Source organism: Hesperophylax consimilis, chromosome 8, assembly GCF_061612785.1.
Source record: "Hesperophylax consimilis isolate HC1 chromosome 8, BYU_Hcon_1.0, whole genome shotgun sequence".
Taxonomy (NCBI): Eukaryota; Metazoa; Arthropoda; class Insecta; order Trichoptera; family Limnephilidae; genus Hesperophylax; species Hesperophylax consimilis.
The window spans coordinates 37,896,523-37,912,829 of NC_142843.1; the positions used below are offsets into that span (position 1 = coordinate 37,896,523).

A 16,307-nucleotide genomic window follows, 5' to 3' on the forward strand; every position below is an offset into this window, starting at 1 on the left:
ATTTCAATGTAGTAATTTATAGTTTTTCGCTCTCCTTCCTCAGTTCCTGGCATAGAAAAACTAGTAAAAGAGCTCATTTTTAAGCAAAACGAAACCAATAGTTGTTATTCGCCCGCCCTTTCTGTTGACATTTATTTAAAATAACAAAGCCATAGAAAATAAAATCGTTGCAAAGATAAAGAGATACTTTGCAAGAAGTACACGAGACATACTATTTGATGCAAGCAAATATAGTAAAAAATATAACCGTTAGAGTAGTAATAGAAACTATTTTTGAATGGCACATATTGGCAAATAATAAATATCGTGCCTAACCCGTGAAGATGTCGGCATTTAGCAGCCATAAATTGATCGCATACATCTGTCATTGTATCGATGTGTACATTTTCTTGTGGAAACGTCAAAAAATCTAAATTTCGACCGTCTGCCGCGTACCAGTTTTGTGAATAAAGATTTTAGCATTTTGAATAAACTTTTATTGCATTAGCTACGTTTTATAATTTATGAAGTGCCGATTTACCTTCGAATATCAGCAGGTATTGTGTTATGTTTACTAAGGTATTATATCAGTTTTTGCTTGCATTCATATTGTGAAATAATATATAATATGCTTTTAGGCAATATAATTTAAATGGATGTTCATACTTTGCGTGTATTAACCAATATTAACATACTTTTGTTTGTACTGACAATATTGAACCTTCGCAAAAATTATCCACTTGAACAGGTTGGTGCATCAAAGAAAATGTTTAATAATACTGAATTGTGTTAGTGTCTGTATTGTTAGTTCTTTAAAGTGTGAATGAAAGACCTGCTAATTGATAATATACTAATATTATAAGAAATTAATGTTTTCAAAATATGTTAAGAAGAACCAGTGATGAAAATTATTCTTGACCTATAAGTATTTTCTATTGTCTAGTTTTTCTACTCTTACCCATTCCAACTCTAATTCAACTTTTTTCTCCTACCCATTTCAGAAAAAAATCTTTCTGCTGTTTTTCAAAAGTATTTTATTTAACATCTTGCCAAAGCTAGTATTAAAAGTGTTATGATTTTCATTGTTTGTTCAATCAAAATAATTGCATTATGTTATAATTTATTTTTAACTTTGTAACATCTACCGGTATTCTTTTTGCAAAGGGCAAAGCAATGAAGATGAACACTGTCCATTATAAATAGAAACAATGTCAAATTTTAAACCATTGATTCTAAAATAAATTAAAAACGCTCTTGTTTATATGGTTGATAGGCCTACTATAATTTAAATTTTAAATAAAAAATTGAAACAAACAATGAAGGTATTACAATTAACTTTTTTGCTGCGTTTAACATTTACCTATATTGAATCAACATCTAATTTGAATCTCTTTTTCTTTGTGTTTTCTTATGCTGAGAAATGCAGGAGTATGAGTTATGCAGGAGTCCGGGGGTAAAGTGCGCTAACTTCGGGAGGTGATTCTACATGATGGTAGAAGTAAAAAAAAACTTTTTTTCGAAATTTATTTTCCTGTACAAATAGAGGAATATTTATTTCCCGTACAAACAATTCAACTGTTTTTTACGTAAAAACTACCTTAAAACGTTATTTATCTTTTTTATTTGTACTATCATGTAGAATAACCCCTGAAGTTAGTGACTTTACCCCCGGACATCCTGTACAGATTCGTATTGATTATTATTTGTTTAATGTCTACAATTATAGCAAATTTTGAATATAGCTCAATGCATATAATTTTCTCACTTCAGACAACATTACACTATTATGTAGTTATTACTAGTTAGATGTCACAACATTGTAACAACGCAGGCTGTTAATTATTATTATATTTAAATTCTAAATTCTGATTTTCCTCTTATTTTATTATTATTATTTTTACTATAATATATATATTTCTTTTTTTTTTTTTTACCACTTATTTGTTTTTATGTAATTAGAAATTGTTAGTTACCAGCCTCAGAACAGACTTTGTCTAGTGAGGAGGGTAAGGAGAAAAATCATGTATGTACATAACTAATAATAAATAAACGCCCGGGTTGCCGGCACTGAAATTGAATATAAATGTGGCCAAGCAGTTCATTATTTTATGCTTCACATTTCACATTTTGTTGGCTCTCTGCATATTAACATTATTATTTTTATTAAAATTTAAAGAAAATGCAACTGATTTTCTTTTCCATAATAATGTTTAATTTAATCATTGAAACTCCCATCAATGTTGTATTTTACCACAAAGTTCTTGCTTTATATAGGTAAAACTAACATACTATAAGTAAGTACTGTCCATTTCAACGAGTGTGACATTTTCACATTGGAACTGATGAACATTGTGTTGTGTTGTGAAAATTATAAAAAAAAAAAAATAATACAGACAAACGATGAAGTACCTACTTCCCTTATAATTTATAGGAGATACTTCAGGAAAATATGGAAAAATTAAATTTTTTTAAGAAAATTATAAATTTATGCCTTTTGCGGGAGGTATAAATGTTTTCAATATTGCAATTTTACTTGAAATTTTGAATTTCCACAAAGAAGAATTCTGTTATCAAAGTTTTATTCCATAGTCTTTTTATATTATTTATCTGTGCAAATGTTCTATTCGTTTTGTCTGATGGATATCTTTGTTTAAACGATTCCATTTTTCAAGTTCATTGGTGCTTAATACACATTTTATTTTGTTCTACAGGAATGTTAGATTAATAATATGAACTTATCAGTTGGGTACCACTGTAGGTCTTGCAATCCAAAATTAAAAGCATGGCATGCCATCACAGAATTGTTCAATCAATCTCACAGGACAACAATGTTTAGGTTAGGTTAGGTTATATCATAACATTTATCATTATGTTTATACTTGCTTATTGGCATTTTAACTTCGATGAACCGTTTTACAATGTTGTATTTCAACATAATTTGAGTTTGGTAGACTACAAACTAAACACAAAATTTTTTGGCATAGTAGTAAAGTTGATTTTTTTTGCTTCTGTAGTTATTGCGTTATTCTATTAGTTATCTTTGTTGTACAGTTCATTTATTTAGTTAAGTTTCCATTTCACTTTTACTAAATCCCTACCCATTTACACAATATAACAAATATTACGCTTTTAATACTTGTTAAAGAATATTTTAAAAAATCATTGAAATTGATAAGGTATCTACCATTCATTGGAATGGTTCCATGATATTTCATCAAAATGACAATTAAACACACCTTTAAAAAGTGATAGTTACCTATGTAACTTATTTAACCTAGTTTTTGTTTCATCACTTTTCATGACTTTATATCACTTTTTGTAGGTGCGTTGAACTGTGATTTTGATGGGATACCCGGTCACCAAATTGCAATGTACACCCTTTGCCATTCGGTCAATAACCCCTTTCTTGCTGTCAACTGATTCTACATGGCTGTAATTAATTAAATATCCCTGTAAATATATTAAAAGCAGAGTTTATATTTTAGGTGTTCCTCAGCAACTACATTTATGTATGTGATAAAATAATTAAAATCTATAAGAATTTTTCAGACGCAAAAATTATCAATATATAAGTACATATATAATTTATGTCATTGTTTGTTTTTATTTATTTGTACATTTAAGTTAACAAATTAATATTTATAACTTATATACTATAACATTTTATAATAATGTGATTCTTACAAATTATCAATTGGTGTAGCTTAGTACAATTATAATCCGTTTATAGAATAAACTTTTTTGCGTATTGGCTGTCCTTTTGGTAGTATGATTTCATTGCACGTCCATTGTTGTCTATGAATGTCCTAATTTGTTTATTATTTTATGTATAAATATCATTGCGTTTAATGTCAGCATCTGTTTCACTGAGCCAATTTAGCTCCTTTTAACATTTTAGTTTTGAATATCTATTTCAAAACTAAAGTAGTAGTCAGTAGTAGCCGGCGGTCTGCCGGCTGTAATGGTCATGCATTTTATGCGTGTCCGATGTTTTTTCCTCGTTTTCAGCACTAATACATAATATTTTCTTTATGTCGGTGTGTCCATTTGCAGTTTTAATAAAATGATTTACATATGTAATAAATGTAAACTACTCATTTTTATCCAACTTAATTCTTATTTCCTTACTAAACAATAAACGTATTTTAAATTTTACGCAACAGATAAACGGTAACCGACGTTTTGATCGTAATCAATATCAAATGATCGTAACCAAAAATATCGTATGTAAAAATGTCGTAATTATCATTTGATCGTAAATTACCCTTTTATCGTATTATTTGCCTACGATCATTTGCTTACGATCATTTTGCTTACGATCATTTTGCTAACGATCATTTTGCTTACTATCATTTGATTACGATCATCTTACCTATAACCCTGATAAACAACCACTAATATATGGTAATTGTTTATCAGTTGTGTAAAATTTTAAATACGTTTATAAGTAAGGGGGTAACCTGTGTATTGAGTACCGGAGCTCGAGGGATTTTCTAGCATGGTTTAACCGCGTAGCCTAATTCCCCCGGCCTCTACAGCCAACAGCCAACAGCGCGCACGCCTGCGAAGTTTGCCTACCCCAAAACTTTCCGTTCGGGATGAAACGGTTACGTAACTTCCTAGGCAGATCCCACTCAGTGTCAGTGTCTCTATGAGTTTTCTATTTTCTTTCAGCGTTTGTTCGACGTAGTGGCGTCTCGAATTGGCGCCTGACCGGCGCCCACCGTCGTCATGGCAACGACCCAGTGGCGCATCTACCATGGCATATACCGAGGCGCCGGGAAAAATACAAACTAAACCGCCCTCCCCATTTTTCCGTTATAATAATAATATAGGCCAGTAGGTCCCCCACGCCGGGACGCGGGGAAAATGTGAAACTCCACTATTTTCAAGGAATGCTCACGTGTTAAAGTTCGGTTTCGTGTTATGAGATACGTAAAAAGTTTCATGTTTTGACGCCAGCTCGGCGGGCGTTATTAACCGTAAAAAACACGTAAATTAGTACCGCAGTGTTCGTGTAATTATCGATGTAAACATAATTAAATAGTTTTTTATAGACGCCTCCGCAAAATTACAAGTGCATGTTTTTTTTTTAATTTCATCATGTTGGCTCTCTAGATACGTGTTGTCTGTTTTAATGTGATCTTTAAAATTAAAAGTTTTTTTTTAAATTCGTTACTGTCGACACGTTCGTAATGGTTATACCATTTTTCTCTCCACCTAGATTAATAATTTATTGTTGTTACATGCAGAATCTCAAAATGCAGCTTATGCAACCTCTCAAACATGTAGCTTCATAAATAAGTTATAATTTAGAAAAAAACACAAAAAATGAGCACCGATTCCGCCACAGAAAACGTAACTGACGGTGTTGCATGCTCGTCTGAAGATGCTGAGAATCTAGAAACGGATATCGTTGCTGTACACAACGATGGCGCAAGCTCATCAGCTGAAAAAGAAGCAATTAAAGAAGATCGAGATGTTAAAAAGGATGAAGAGGAAAAAGTGGACGATAAAAACGAAGGAGATATTGAAAAGGGTACTGATGGAAGCAAAAATAAAGAAGGTGACCAGCCGATCAAAAGTACGGTGGGAGATGAAGCGTGTAAGAAGAAAAGTGGTGTTTTGTTTGAATCGGGAGCAGGGAGAAGTCCCTGCCTCAAATGGTCACATGGGCAACAGTGCGGTTTCAGGATATGGTGGGAAGGAAGCTCTCCTTGCCCGTTAGGCGAGGAACATTTCCTGGCGCTCTGCACATCTGGTAAGTGTATATATATTTTTGTTTGCTAACCGTTAATTTTATCATTTTGAGCATTTTTTGTTTCCTTGGTAGCGATAATTATTGACGCAGGTCGAAGGATTTTGTTGTATGTTGTATGTAATCAATTTGATGTAATTATTCATTTGGTTTCAATATTGCTTGTCGTCTTTCATTTTATTCTGAAAAGGATAATAATCCTTTTAATCATTGAAGACAATATTAGCGACTCAGACGAAAATTTGAAACAGAAAAATCAGGAGAAGATTTGGTCGCATTTAGGAAATTGAAAAATAAAAAAAATATTTATCCTGTTTTTGGAAAAGTCAATCGATGTTGAACATTAATAAAATGGCTATATTTATCAAAAACACTATCTAGATTGCATTTGGTTCGGGAAGAATCTTGTAATACATAAAGATAGCTGCCAATGATGTTGGTAGTTCTTAGTCGAAGTATGATGCAGTTAAATATGACTGAAGGGGATAGGGCCGTATTAGCTCAGTGGTAAACCAAAGCCCCGGCAAGGGTGTGGTCCTTGGTTCAATTCCTAGATGCGACCGAAACTTTTCCGATTTTTCTGTTTCAAATATTCGTATGGTAGTCGCTAATATTTTCTTCGATGATTCAATATTATTATTTGAGGTTTTACTCGTTAAGTTAATAAAAAAAAATAATAATGATTTACTAATAGCACAATATTACTGTGAAATATTACCTCAGGGGCTCTGTACCCTGGCGGAAAATTTAAATTACCCCGAAAATACTTCTTTAAAATTTTATTATTATTTATATAAGTGAGTAAGTTAGAATTTTTTTTTAACCTTCCTCAAAAAAAATTCTTGCACATTTCGTCACTGGTCGCTTAGCTACTAACCTACCAATCCCTCACCCCTATTCTCACTGTCCAATGCCTACTGATATTTTGTGTTCGAAGTTGAAAACAAAAAAACATCAAAAATGTAAAGGTCGCCAAAATAATGTAAACAAAACTGGGTGCGCTGCGATCGTTCAAAAGGTTTTAAATGACAACACGAAGATGGCTTACAGGAAAATTAATGTAATTTATTGGTCCAAATGCATATTTTTTGACTTTAAACAATTGGTGTTTAACCAAATTTGTGATTCTTTGTGACAATTTTATGTTTAAATTTTTATTATTTAATTCTTATTACATTTTATTAGAAGATTAGTGGCAAAAGTAGAGCTGATATTTATTTTGAAAGACTACAGAATATTTATGAAATGAAACCTTAAAAAGCTTCCAAATTCTTAGTTGCTTCCATTTTTTACATATTATTTACAATGTTTTTATTAACATTTAGTTATTTACAATGTCGCGGACCGTGAAAGTGAAAGGTTTCTAACATTATGGATATGACTGTTTAAACTGGTGAATCAAAATGTCGTTTTTCCTCTAGACTTTTGAATATTTGTTCAATTGTCAAACGATTTTAACAGCTATTTTGAAACGTACATTTTTAGAAAAACAAAAAATCGCATTCCAAATAATTTTCTTTTTTGCAAAGTAATAATAATAATAAAATTTAAAAAAAACTCAAAATTGTTTTAGAATTTTATGTAGAATTGTCGCCTTTTATAAAGTTCCACTAATTTCGGAATACCACTTGCCAAATAAAAAATATGCAATTGGACCATTGTGCTTTTTTAAACTTACACTAATTAGCCTATGAGCCATCTTTGTGTTGCCATTTAAAATCTTTCAATCGATCGCAGCGCCATAAATTTTTGTCCACTAAAGTGGACTGTACTTGATTGCTTCACTACCAGCCCGTTTTCCCGCTTTCTGTAACGACACATGACATCAGCTATTGTATGATCCCCCATGAATATTCCGCCTGCTTAATTGTGCTCCATTTTCACCTGTTTTTTACTCGTCTTTCCTTGCTAAAAATCTATACCTCGTGAATTGACTTGGCAAACGTTGTTACCGCATTGCGGAAGTATACTGATAATATTATATACATATACACAGCTTCGAGGGACACATTGTCTAACGTTTCGATTACTTCATTTACTTGCGAAACAAGATGGGAGATTATTTATTTTCCGCCGATTGATTATGTTATGGCGTCTTAGTTAGATGTTTCCCGTTCCCACACATTCATTTTGTTGGCCTGTTTCCCAAACATTTTTTCTTAACTTTATGAATATTATGCATCAGAACAATTGTAATAAGGCTGATCTAATAAAATAATTCTTTTAGGTAACACCTACATATAATCATTCTAGATTTTCAACCTACTTTAATCCGGGTTTTAGATTTGTAAAATGAACAAATAAATATCCACTCGAACGGTTTTTGACATATTTTGGCCAGTTTGCAAAACGTCTTGAGCGATCACTTGCCAAAATGTGCCAAATTTATGGTGCCTAAAAATATGGGATGGACAGTTAAATCTGGGTGGATTCATTGTCTTTAAACCGCAATAAACACTTTCATATGTCTCCATATTAATATTTTGAGGAATGATATTAATTGAATAGAAAACCGATCACCCATCGCTCGATTTCTTTTTCTTCGAAGAGTATTTTTAAGAAAATGAAGTAATGCACCCGGGTATTAATTGACATGTTGGGCGCGCGGTTCGCGTGTTTGCCGACTTCAGGAGTTCCTCGGAGCATCTTCCATTGAAATACGTGTCTTTTTTTTAGAATTAATAAATATGTTTTCATCTTGCATCTCATAATTTTATGTCATCCTATTTTAAGGAGAACAGTTACAGACATTATTTGTAAGTAACAAGACAACATAAAACATTAACGGGAGAATTCACCTGCAAGCAGTTAAATAAACCTTTGCAAATATTTTTCACATAAATTTAAATTGAAATGTTTTTGCATAAAAATATTGTGTTACATAGAAAATTGAGAAAAATTACACAATTTTTATAAATAAACGTTTACATATATATTTTTTTGAAAATTTTAGAAGGAAAAATATTAAATCAAAAGTAGTGTTATACGTTATACCTATAGTAAAACAATCAGGTAATCAGGTAGATAGTCAGATTTGGCGTTCGAAGTAAGGGTACGCATATCGGATCATTGTCCGATGTGAGATATCTCGGCATCAGTCAGTTACAAGCGGTTGCCGGGCACAGGTCATTACATTTCATATATAAGTAGGGTTTTTCCATAATCAGTAGTCGTTTAAATCGACTCATCAATCGGTCACCTTCGACACGTTCTTTGAGTTCGTTCTCGGTCGGAAGGATTCGGGCGACATCGACAGCCGCCACACCCCCTTCCTACTTCCCGCACAGGAACAATATTTCACATTAATATCGCAAGGAATGTAGACTCTATTTATATATAACTCATTTCAGTGAAATGAGAAAAACGGCACATTATATAAACAAAGTATGTCGAAGTTGTGTTTTCACAGGAAAAGCTTTTAATTTTCTACTAAAAGTACTGCATGTATCAAAGAATATGTCGGAATCCATCTAAGGATATTGCGATCAACGTAGGTTCCCTGATCTAAAAATTCCAGATGAAAGCTTAACTTTTTTGTTGAAAAAATCTATCGTTGGCAGGAGACTTTAGACGGAGTTAGACAGAGCTTCATTTTACCCTTTAGTATTGTCAACACTTTTGTTCAGTTTGTAATGTTTTCTGTGTAATTAAAATGCGCTATTTAGGTACAACTTATTTTTAATTTTTGTAAAAATAAATACTGTTTATAAATTAAATACAAATTATCTTTCCAGTGAACGCATTAAAAATAACCATTACTATTTCTAAATAATAAAATTTTAATATCAAACGTGAAAAATGTCTTTTTTTCTCCAACGTAGAAAAACTTAGAGAAATCGATATTTCGAAATCACATACGTTTTGTTTGGGGAATTTGTACGAAAACTGTAACTTCACTTTTATCTCGTCAAATAATAAAAAAATCATTTTTAAAGTTAAACCGATTGTTACGATGGCGGCGCGAAACGTGAATAATTCATTTTGGCTATTTTGGCTATATTTTATTAATGGCATCCGGTATAAATATTTTAGGCAAACTTGAAAGAATTATTATTTCTCTTTCTAACGTCAAAGGGAATACGTAATTCCGCATGATAGAAAAAAAGAAAAAATACTTTTATAAAATATGGACGCCGGTCATATATGGCCCTAAAACGCTGGAGGGGTTTAATATAGACTTCTAAACATTATCATCTCCTACTAAGAATAGATACTTACCGGATATTAGGTAATTAGTTTAATTTAAGATAACATACTGAGATATTTCAATAATGCCAAACACTTCACTGAAATTAGATCAAACATGATACATGTTGTATGCTCAAACAACAGTTTTCTGCATCCGCTACGATAACCGTAACGTTTCAATTTCAAATGAATCACGATATTTTGATTGTGGTATGAGTAACGCAATTCAACTCACTTTCTACTAATATGAAATAAAATAATATGGCTACCAGACCTAATGTGTCATGGAGACACCAAATTTATCCGAATAACAGTCAGTTATCTTCTATGAAGTTTTCGATTAAACAAGCAAATTTTTCGTCCTACAAAAAGTTTTAAAAATCGTTATCTACATTGTGATTTTCATACAAAAACTAATTGTATCACATTCAAAAAGTGGATCGTTTTCCGATTATTAAATAATCAAAGTGTGAACACATCTACTATAACAGTGATTCTAAAAACAAAATCTTATTTGCGTGACAAGTGACATTTAAAGCCATAGACTTAAACCTAATGAAATATTGTTCTGGCTGTCACTGAAACCAGAGACAATATTTTGAATTTGAATTGAAGTGGGGGCATTTTTGAACCCAACATTTCTTGTAAACTGTGAACAAAATGTCTAATACCCAAACACGTAGCAATAAATCAAACCTTGATAAAGAGGACAAACAAACTATGGATAAAATTTTTGATTATATCGACAAAAAGTTTGATTCTTTAAAAAAGGATACAATTCAAAAAATTGAATGTCAGAATACGGAATCTATAAAAAGTATTGAGTACATAAGTGCTCAATATGACGAAATTATTAAAAAATTGGATACAAATAATAACCAAAATAAATCAATCCAAAACGAACTTGAAAATATAAAAAAAGAGCAAGTGGGAAAAAACGCTACAATAAAAAAAAATGGAACTAAGACTAGATGAAATTGAATATACATCAAATCTGCACTACCTAGAAATTGCAGGAATTCCACAAAAAAATGGTGAACAACTGGAGGAAATTATAAAAAAAGTCGCATCTGCAGCTGGAGTTCAAATCAAACACGCTGATATAAACAATGTGACCAGAACTACAGACCGAAGACTTAATGCTCCGCCAAAAATCCTAGTAAAATTTACAGAAATTAAACTAAAAGAAATCCTTCTATCTAAAAAAAGAGAAATGGACCTTAATTTACTAAAGGATTTGACAAACGAAAAAGTGTACATAGGTGAAGTAATAAGTCCCTACAAAAAAGAGTTGCTTTGGAAAGCAAAGCAACTAGCCAAAGAAAAAAATTATGAATTTGTTTGGATCAAAAATGGGAAAATAATGGTTCGTAAAGGTCATGATCAAAAAATTTTGTACGTAAATCATCTGGACGACCTCGATAAATTAATATAACAAATCACTTACTTGAACACACCAAACTGAAATACCTACTGAAAACATGGATAAGGAAACAATAACTACAAACAAACCAGATGAACTGCTAACTCTTAAAAACAATTTTAATATATTAAATAAAAATATACGAAGTATCAACAAAAACTTCGATGAACTTCAAATACTAATTAAGAATCTAAAAATTAATCTTGATATAATTATCCTCACTGAGTGCTGGATAAAGGATAAATATTCACCCTTACATATTAATAATTACACCTCATACGCAACCAATTTGAATTACACAAAAAATGATGGTGTGATAGTGTACATTAAAGATGACACTAAAACTGAAGTCAATGAAATAAAATTCCCAAATGCAAACTGTTTGAAAATCAAAGTGGGTGATGAAACCACTATATTAGCTCTGTATCGATCACCAGCTACAACTAATATTAATCAGTTTCTTGAAACGCTTTCTAATGAACTCAATCTTCTAAAAAACAAAAAAAATGTCTTCCTCATCGGAGATATAAATATTGACATACTAGAAAACGGTCATCCAAATAGAACTGATTATCTGCAAACACTGGCCGCCCACGGACTTGAAAGTTTGATAAATAAACCTACGCGTGTTACAAATGACAGCAAATCTTGCATCGACCACATATTCAGTAAGACTGTTAAACCAACCAACTCTATCATATTCACCTCTACTATAACCGACCACTATACAACAATTTTATCTATTACAAAAAAGAAAATACAAAGATCGCAGCCCTACCCAATTATCGTGCAGAAGACAGAAACCATATGGAATGAAGTAAAACAACAATTACTAAATACAAACTGGATAAACCTACTGGAGAACCTTGATACAAATAGTGCCTGGAGTAAATTCATTGAATATATAACTCATACCATCATGTCAAATACCAAATCAATAGAAAAAAAGATTTCACATAAAAATCAACATCTTAAACCATGGATAACCCAAAGCGTTATAAATTGCATTAGAAAAAGAGATGAACTACACAGGAAAGTTAGTTTAAATCCTTGTGATATTTTTATACAACGATATTATAAAAGATACAGAAATATTTGCAAAAATGTTGTACGCAATGTCAAAGAAAATTATTATAAGAAAAAAATAGACGAATGTAACAATGACCCACGCAAATTATGGAAGATCATTAATGAAATTACAAGTGCAAAATCATCCCATAACAAAAGCATAGATGAACTAACAATTGAAAATACCCAAATCTCTTTCGAAAAACATCCGGACAAAATTCTCGAATACGTAAACGAATTTTTTACAAATATAGGGTCAAAATTGGCAAAGCAAATCAGACATCCAAAAACTAGCATTTTACCAGAAGAAAAGGAAAGTATGAACCAGATAGATAAATTAAAGTTAACTAATGTAACCAATACTGAAATCAGAAACGCAATTGTATCCCTCAATGTTAATAAATCATCGGGAAATGATATAATCTCAAATAAAACAATAAAACAACTCCAAAATGAACTGACCTTCCCTTTGACATACTTGGTCAATCTGTCTATATCTACAAATGTATTCCCCTCATGCCTTAAAAAAGCAACAGTTATACCTATACATAAAAGTGGTAACAAAAAGGATATATATAACTACCGACCCATAAGTCTCTTAAGCTCTTTTTCAAAAATCTTGGAAACTGTAATGAAGAAGCAAATTGTTCATTTTCTTGAACAAAACAAATTATTATCACCATCCCAATATGGTTTTAGGGAAAATCTAAGCACCAATGATGCCATAGAAAATCTAACAAGCATAGCCATAAAAAACATAGATGAAGGGAAAAAGTGTTTGGCTTTATTCATAGATCTTCAAAAAGCTTTTGACACAATAGACCATAAAATATTACTAACTAAGCTAAAAAAAATAGGAATGGCCGAAACAACAATGAACTTATTAGAGTCATATATAACAGGGCGAGAACAACAAGTACAAATTGGCAAACAAAAGAGCAAACTACTATCTTTAAACTATGGCGTCCCTCAAGGAAGTGTACTGGGACCGATCCTATTCATTATCTATATCAACGATTTAACTAACCTTACCATTAAAGGAAACATAATCAGTTTTGCTGATGATACTGTTTTATTATTTCAAGAAGAAAATTGGACGGATACATTTAATGAGGCTGAAAAGGGGCTTAGTGCACTTCAAAATTGGCTTAAAATCAACTCGCTTACCCTTAATATAAGCAAAACAAAATATATAACATTTTCAATAAACGCAAGGAGCCAACCAATAAAATCACTAGAACTAAAACTACACGAATGCCATGGAAATAATATACAATGTTACTGCCCCGTCATCGAAAAAACACAAAACATAAAATATCTTGGAGTAATAATCGACGAAAATCTTAGATGGGACCTACACATCAAAGGTATTACCGAAAAACTCACAAGCCTTATATATTTCTTTAAAAATCTAAGAAACGTATTAAATAAAAAGGATATGAAAAAGGTCTACTACGCATTATGTCATTCTCGAATTGAATATGGAATCATAGGATGGGGATCTGCTACACATACGTACCTACACAACCTGAATACGATTCAAAAAGGAATCATAAAGACCATATTGAAAGTACCAATTAGAACGCCTTCAATTGAAATATTCAATTCCTTTGACGTACCAAATGTACAGCAAATATATGCCAAAAATATATTATTGAAGCTCTTCAAAAATAACAAATCCTCTACTAGACTGTGTATGCATAACACTAGATCGAACAAAAATGATATAAAAAATATTCCAAGTTATAAAACCACATTCGGACAAAGAAACTATACATACTTTGCAACAAAACTCCATAACATCCTTCCCCAAGACATAAAACTAATAAAAAATCCTAATGAATACAAATCATTAATAAAAATATGGCTGAAAGAGGTCAATGAAAAAACCCTAATGAAAACACTAAAAACGATATAGAAGACACTAAAAACGACATAGAAGACACTAAAAACGACATAGAAGACAAATAAACCATATTTAAATAACTTTAGTCCGCCTCGGCACAGGACCCCCTAGTGAGGAGGACTAAGAAATATAATATTTTATACTTAATTTCACCATTATATTTTGTATGTAACAATTATTTTATATAGTCGCTAAAATAAAATAAAAAAAAAATAAAAAAAAAAAACTTGTCTCTCGGACCTATTTAATACTCACACCTCTCATATCCTGCATTTCTATGGTTTCTTTCAATCTTATCTCTTTCGTGTTTTGTTCTAATGGCAAAAAATCTCTCGGTGTGTTTTTCTAGTAAATTTTTTGACAACCACAAAAAAGTGTGTTGTCTTGATAAATGAATTTCAATCTTTAACGGGTGGGGGGAGGGGGTCGGGTGGTATTACTTTGTGTGTCCACGCTTAATAATTATTTTTTTAAATAAAACCTTTTGATTCACATTAATTACTGAGTGCATTTGGGAAATTAATAATTTTTGCATTTAAATTTACGTAATTACGTAAAATTAGTTGTATGAGATGATAGCCATTTCAAATAATTTCTGTCAATTGGTATTCCGGATTCTACATAAGTGGCTAGAGATAATTGAATAGCGTACATTAAAATAAAATAGTGCCTACCTAAAATACATAAATTAATTATTTAGGTATTATTATTATTATATTATTTAACCCATCCTAACCTAAACTATCCTAACCTAACCTAACCTAACCTGCCCTATCCTAACCTAACCTAACCTATCCTTACCTAACCTAACCCATCCTAACTTAACCTAATCTAACCTAACCTATCCTAACCTAACCTATACTGACCTTACCTAACCTTTTTATAAATATTTCTTTGTTTATATACCTTTATTTTATTTTCAGAGTTCAGCCAAAATATTACCTACCTAATTTGCGTAGAGTAAATAGTAAATCTAGCCACTCGTATGAATCTGGAATACCAACATAAGAAAATGTCATCAACAGAAATTATTTTGGCTGCCATCCCATACAACGAAAGAGAATTTTCATTTAACGTAATTAAAAAGCTAAAATTAAAAAAAAATCCAAATGCAGTCAGTTTCCTTTTATAGTAATTAGGGTAAATCAAAAGGTTTTATTTAAAAAAAAATAATGAAGTGTGGCCAGCGATCCCGAATTATTACCGTAATTTTTGCTGATTAAGGCATTCTTATTCCACAGAACTAAATCGACGGTCCCGAAATACAATGTCGGATGTGCAAATTTGTAGTTTTGCAAAAGAGCTGTTTAAAGTTTTGTTTCTGAATTTTTACTGTTTATAATATACTATCTGACATTTGCCTGGAGTTGCTGGGGGTGATCCTACAGTTGATCCCTCTATCAGCTTGACGCCCCAAATTATCATTAAAATAAGTATGCAGAGAGGACATACGGCCGTATAACATAAGCCCTTATAGGTACTTATATCTGCAAGCGTCTTGAGTCATTGAGTGAAAACTCAGCCGCACAACAGACAAGCAGTCAAGCTGATGGAGGGATCAACTGTCCGGGGGAATAACCATCGGGGGGCCAACTAACGGGAGATCACCAAAGTTTTCATTTGGTATTTATTTATTGTTTCTTTAATTGTTAATATTTTAATTATTAACCTCACTAGGACTAGCCTGTGTTGAGGTTAATCATTTTACAAATAATAAAAATAAAACACAGTGATATGTTTATTGAATGAACAATATTGTTTCATGATTTTTTCTTTAAAATAATGGGTACCTACTAAGCTGAAGGAACCTATTTCAATAATGTTGTAAATATGTGGGGTGACCATGTGAAATAACATATTTTGCCATTAATTTAATAGAACAGTAGTGTGCCAACTACCGCACGCAACGGTTGTGTCCGCCGCGATGTTCGCGATGCCACCGGCTCGTTATTGTTACCGCGCGTGCAGGTAGTGCAGTGAGTGAA

At 31.8% G+C, this 16,307-nt stretch overlaps 1 protein-coding gene across 2 annotated transcripts in view; it reads left to right on the forward strand.

Moving 5' to 3' along the window:
- The first annotated feature begins 378 nt into the window (after window positions 1-378).
- The window catches only part of LOC149422014 (uncharacterized), a 292,284-nt gene continuing 276,355 nt past the window's right edge, over window positions 379-16,307 (forward strand). For both annotated transcript variants that reach the window (XM_089634224.1, XM_089634225.1), the window contains exons 1-2: window positions 379-536; window positions 4,654-5,740. In XM_089634224.1, the coding sequence (XP_089490350.1) occupies window positions 5,311-5,740 (430 nt within the window). In that variant the 5' untranslated portion in view covers window positions 379-536; window positions 4,654-5,310. The remainder of the gene's footprint in view (window positions 537-4,653; window positions 5,741-16,307) is intronic.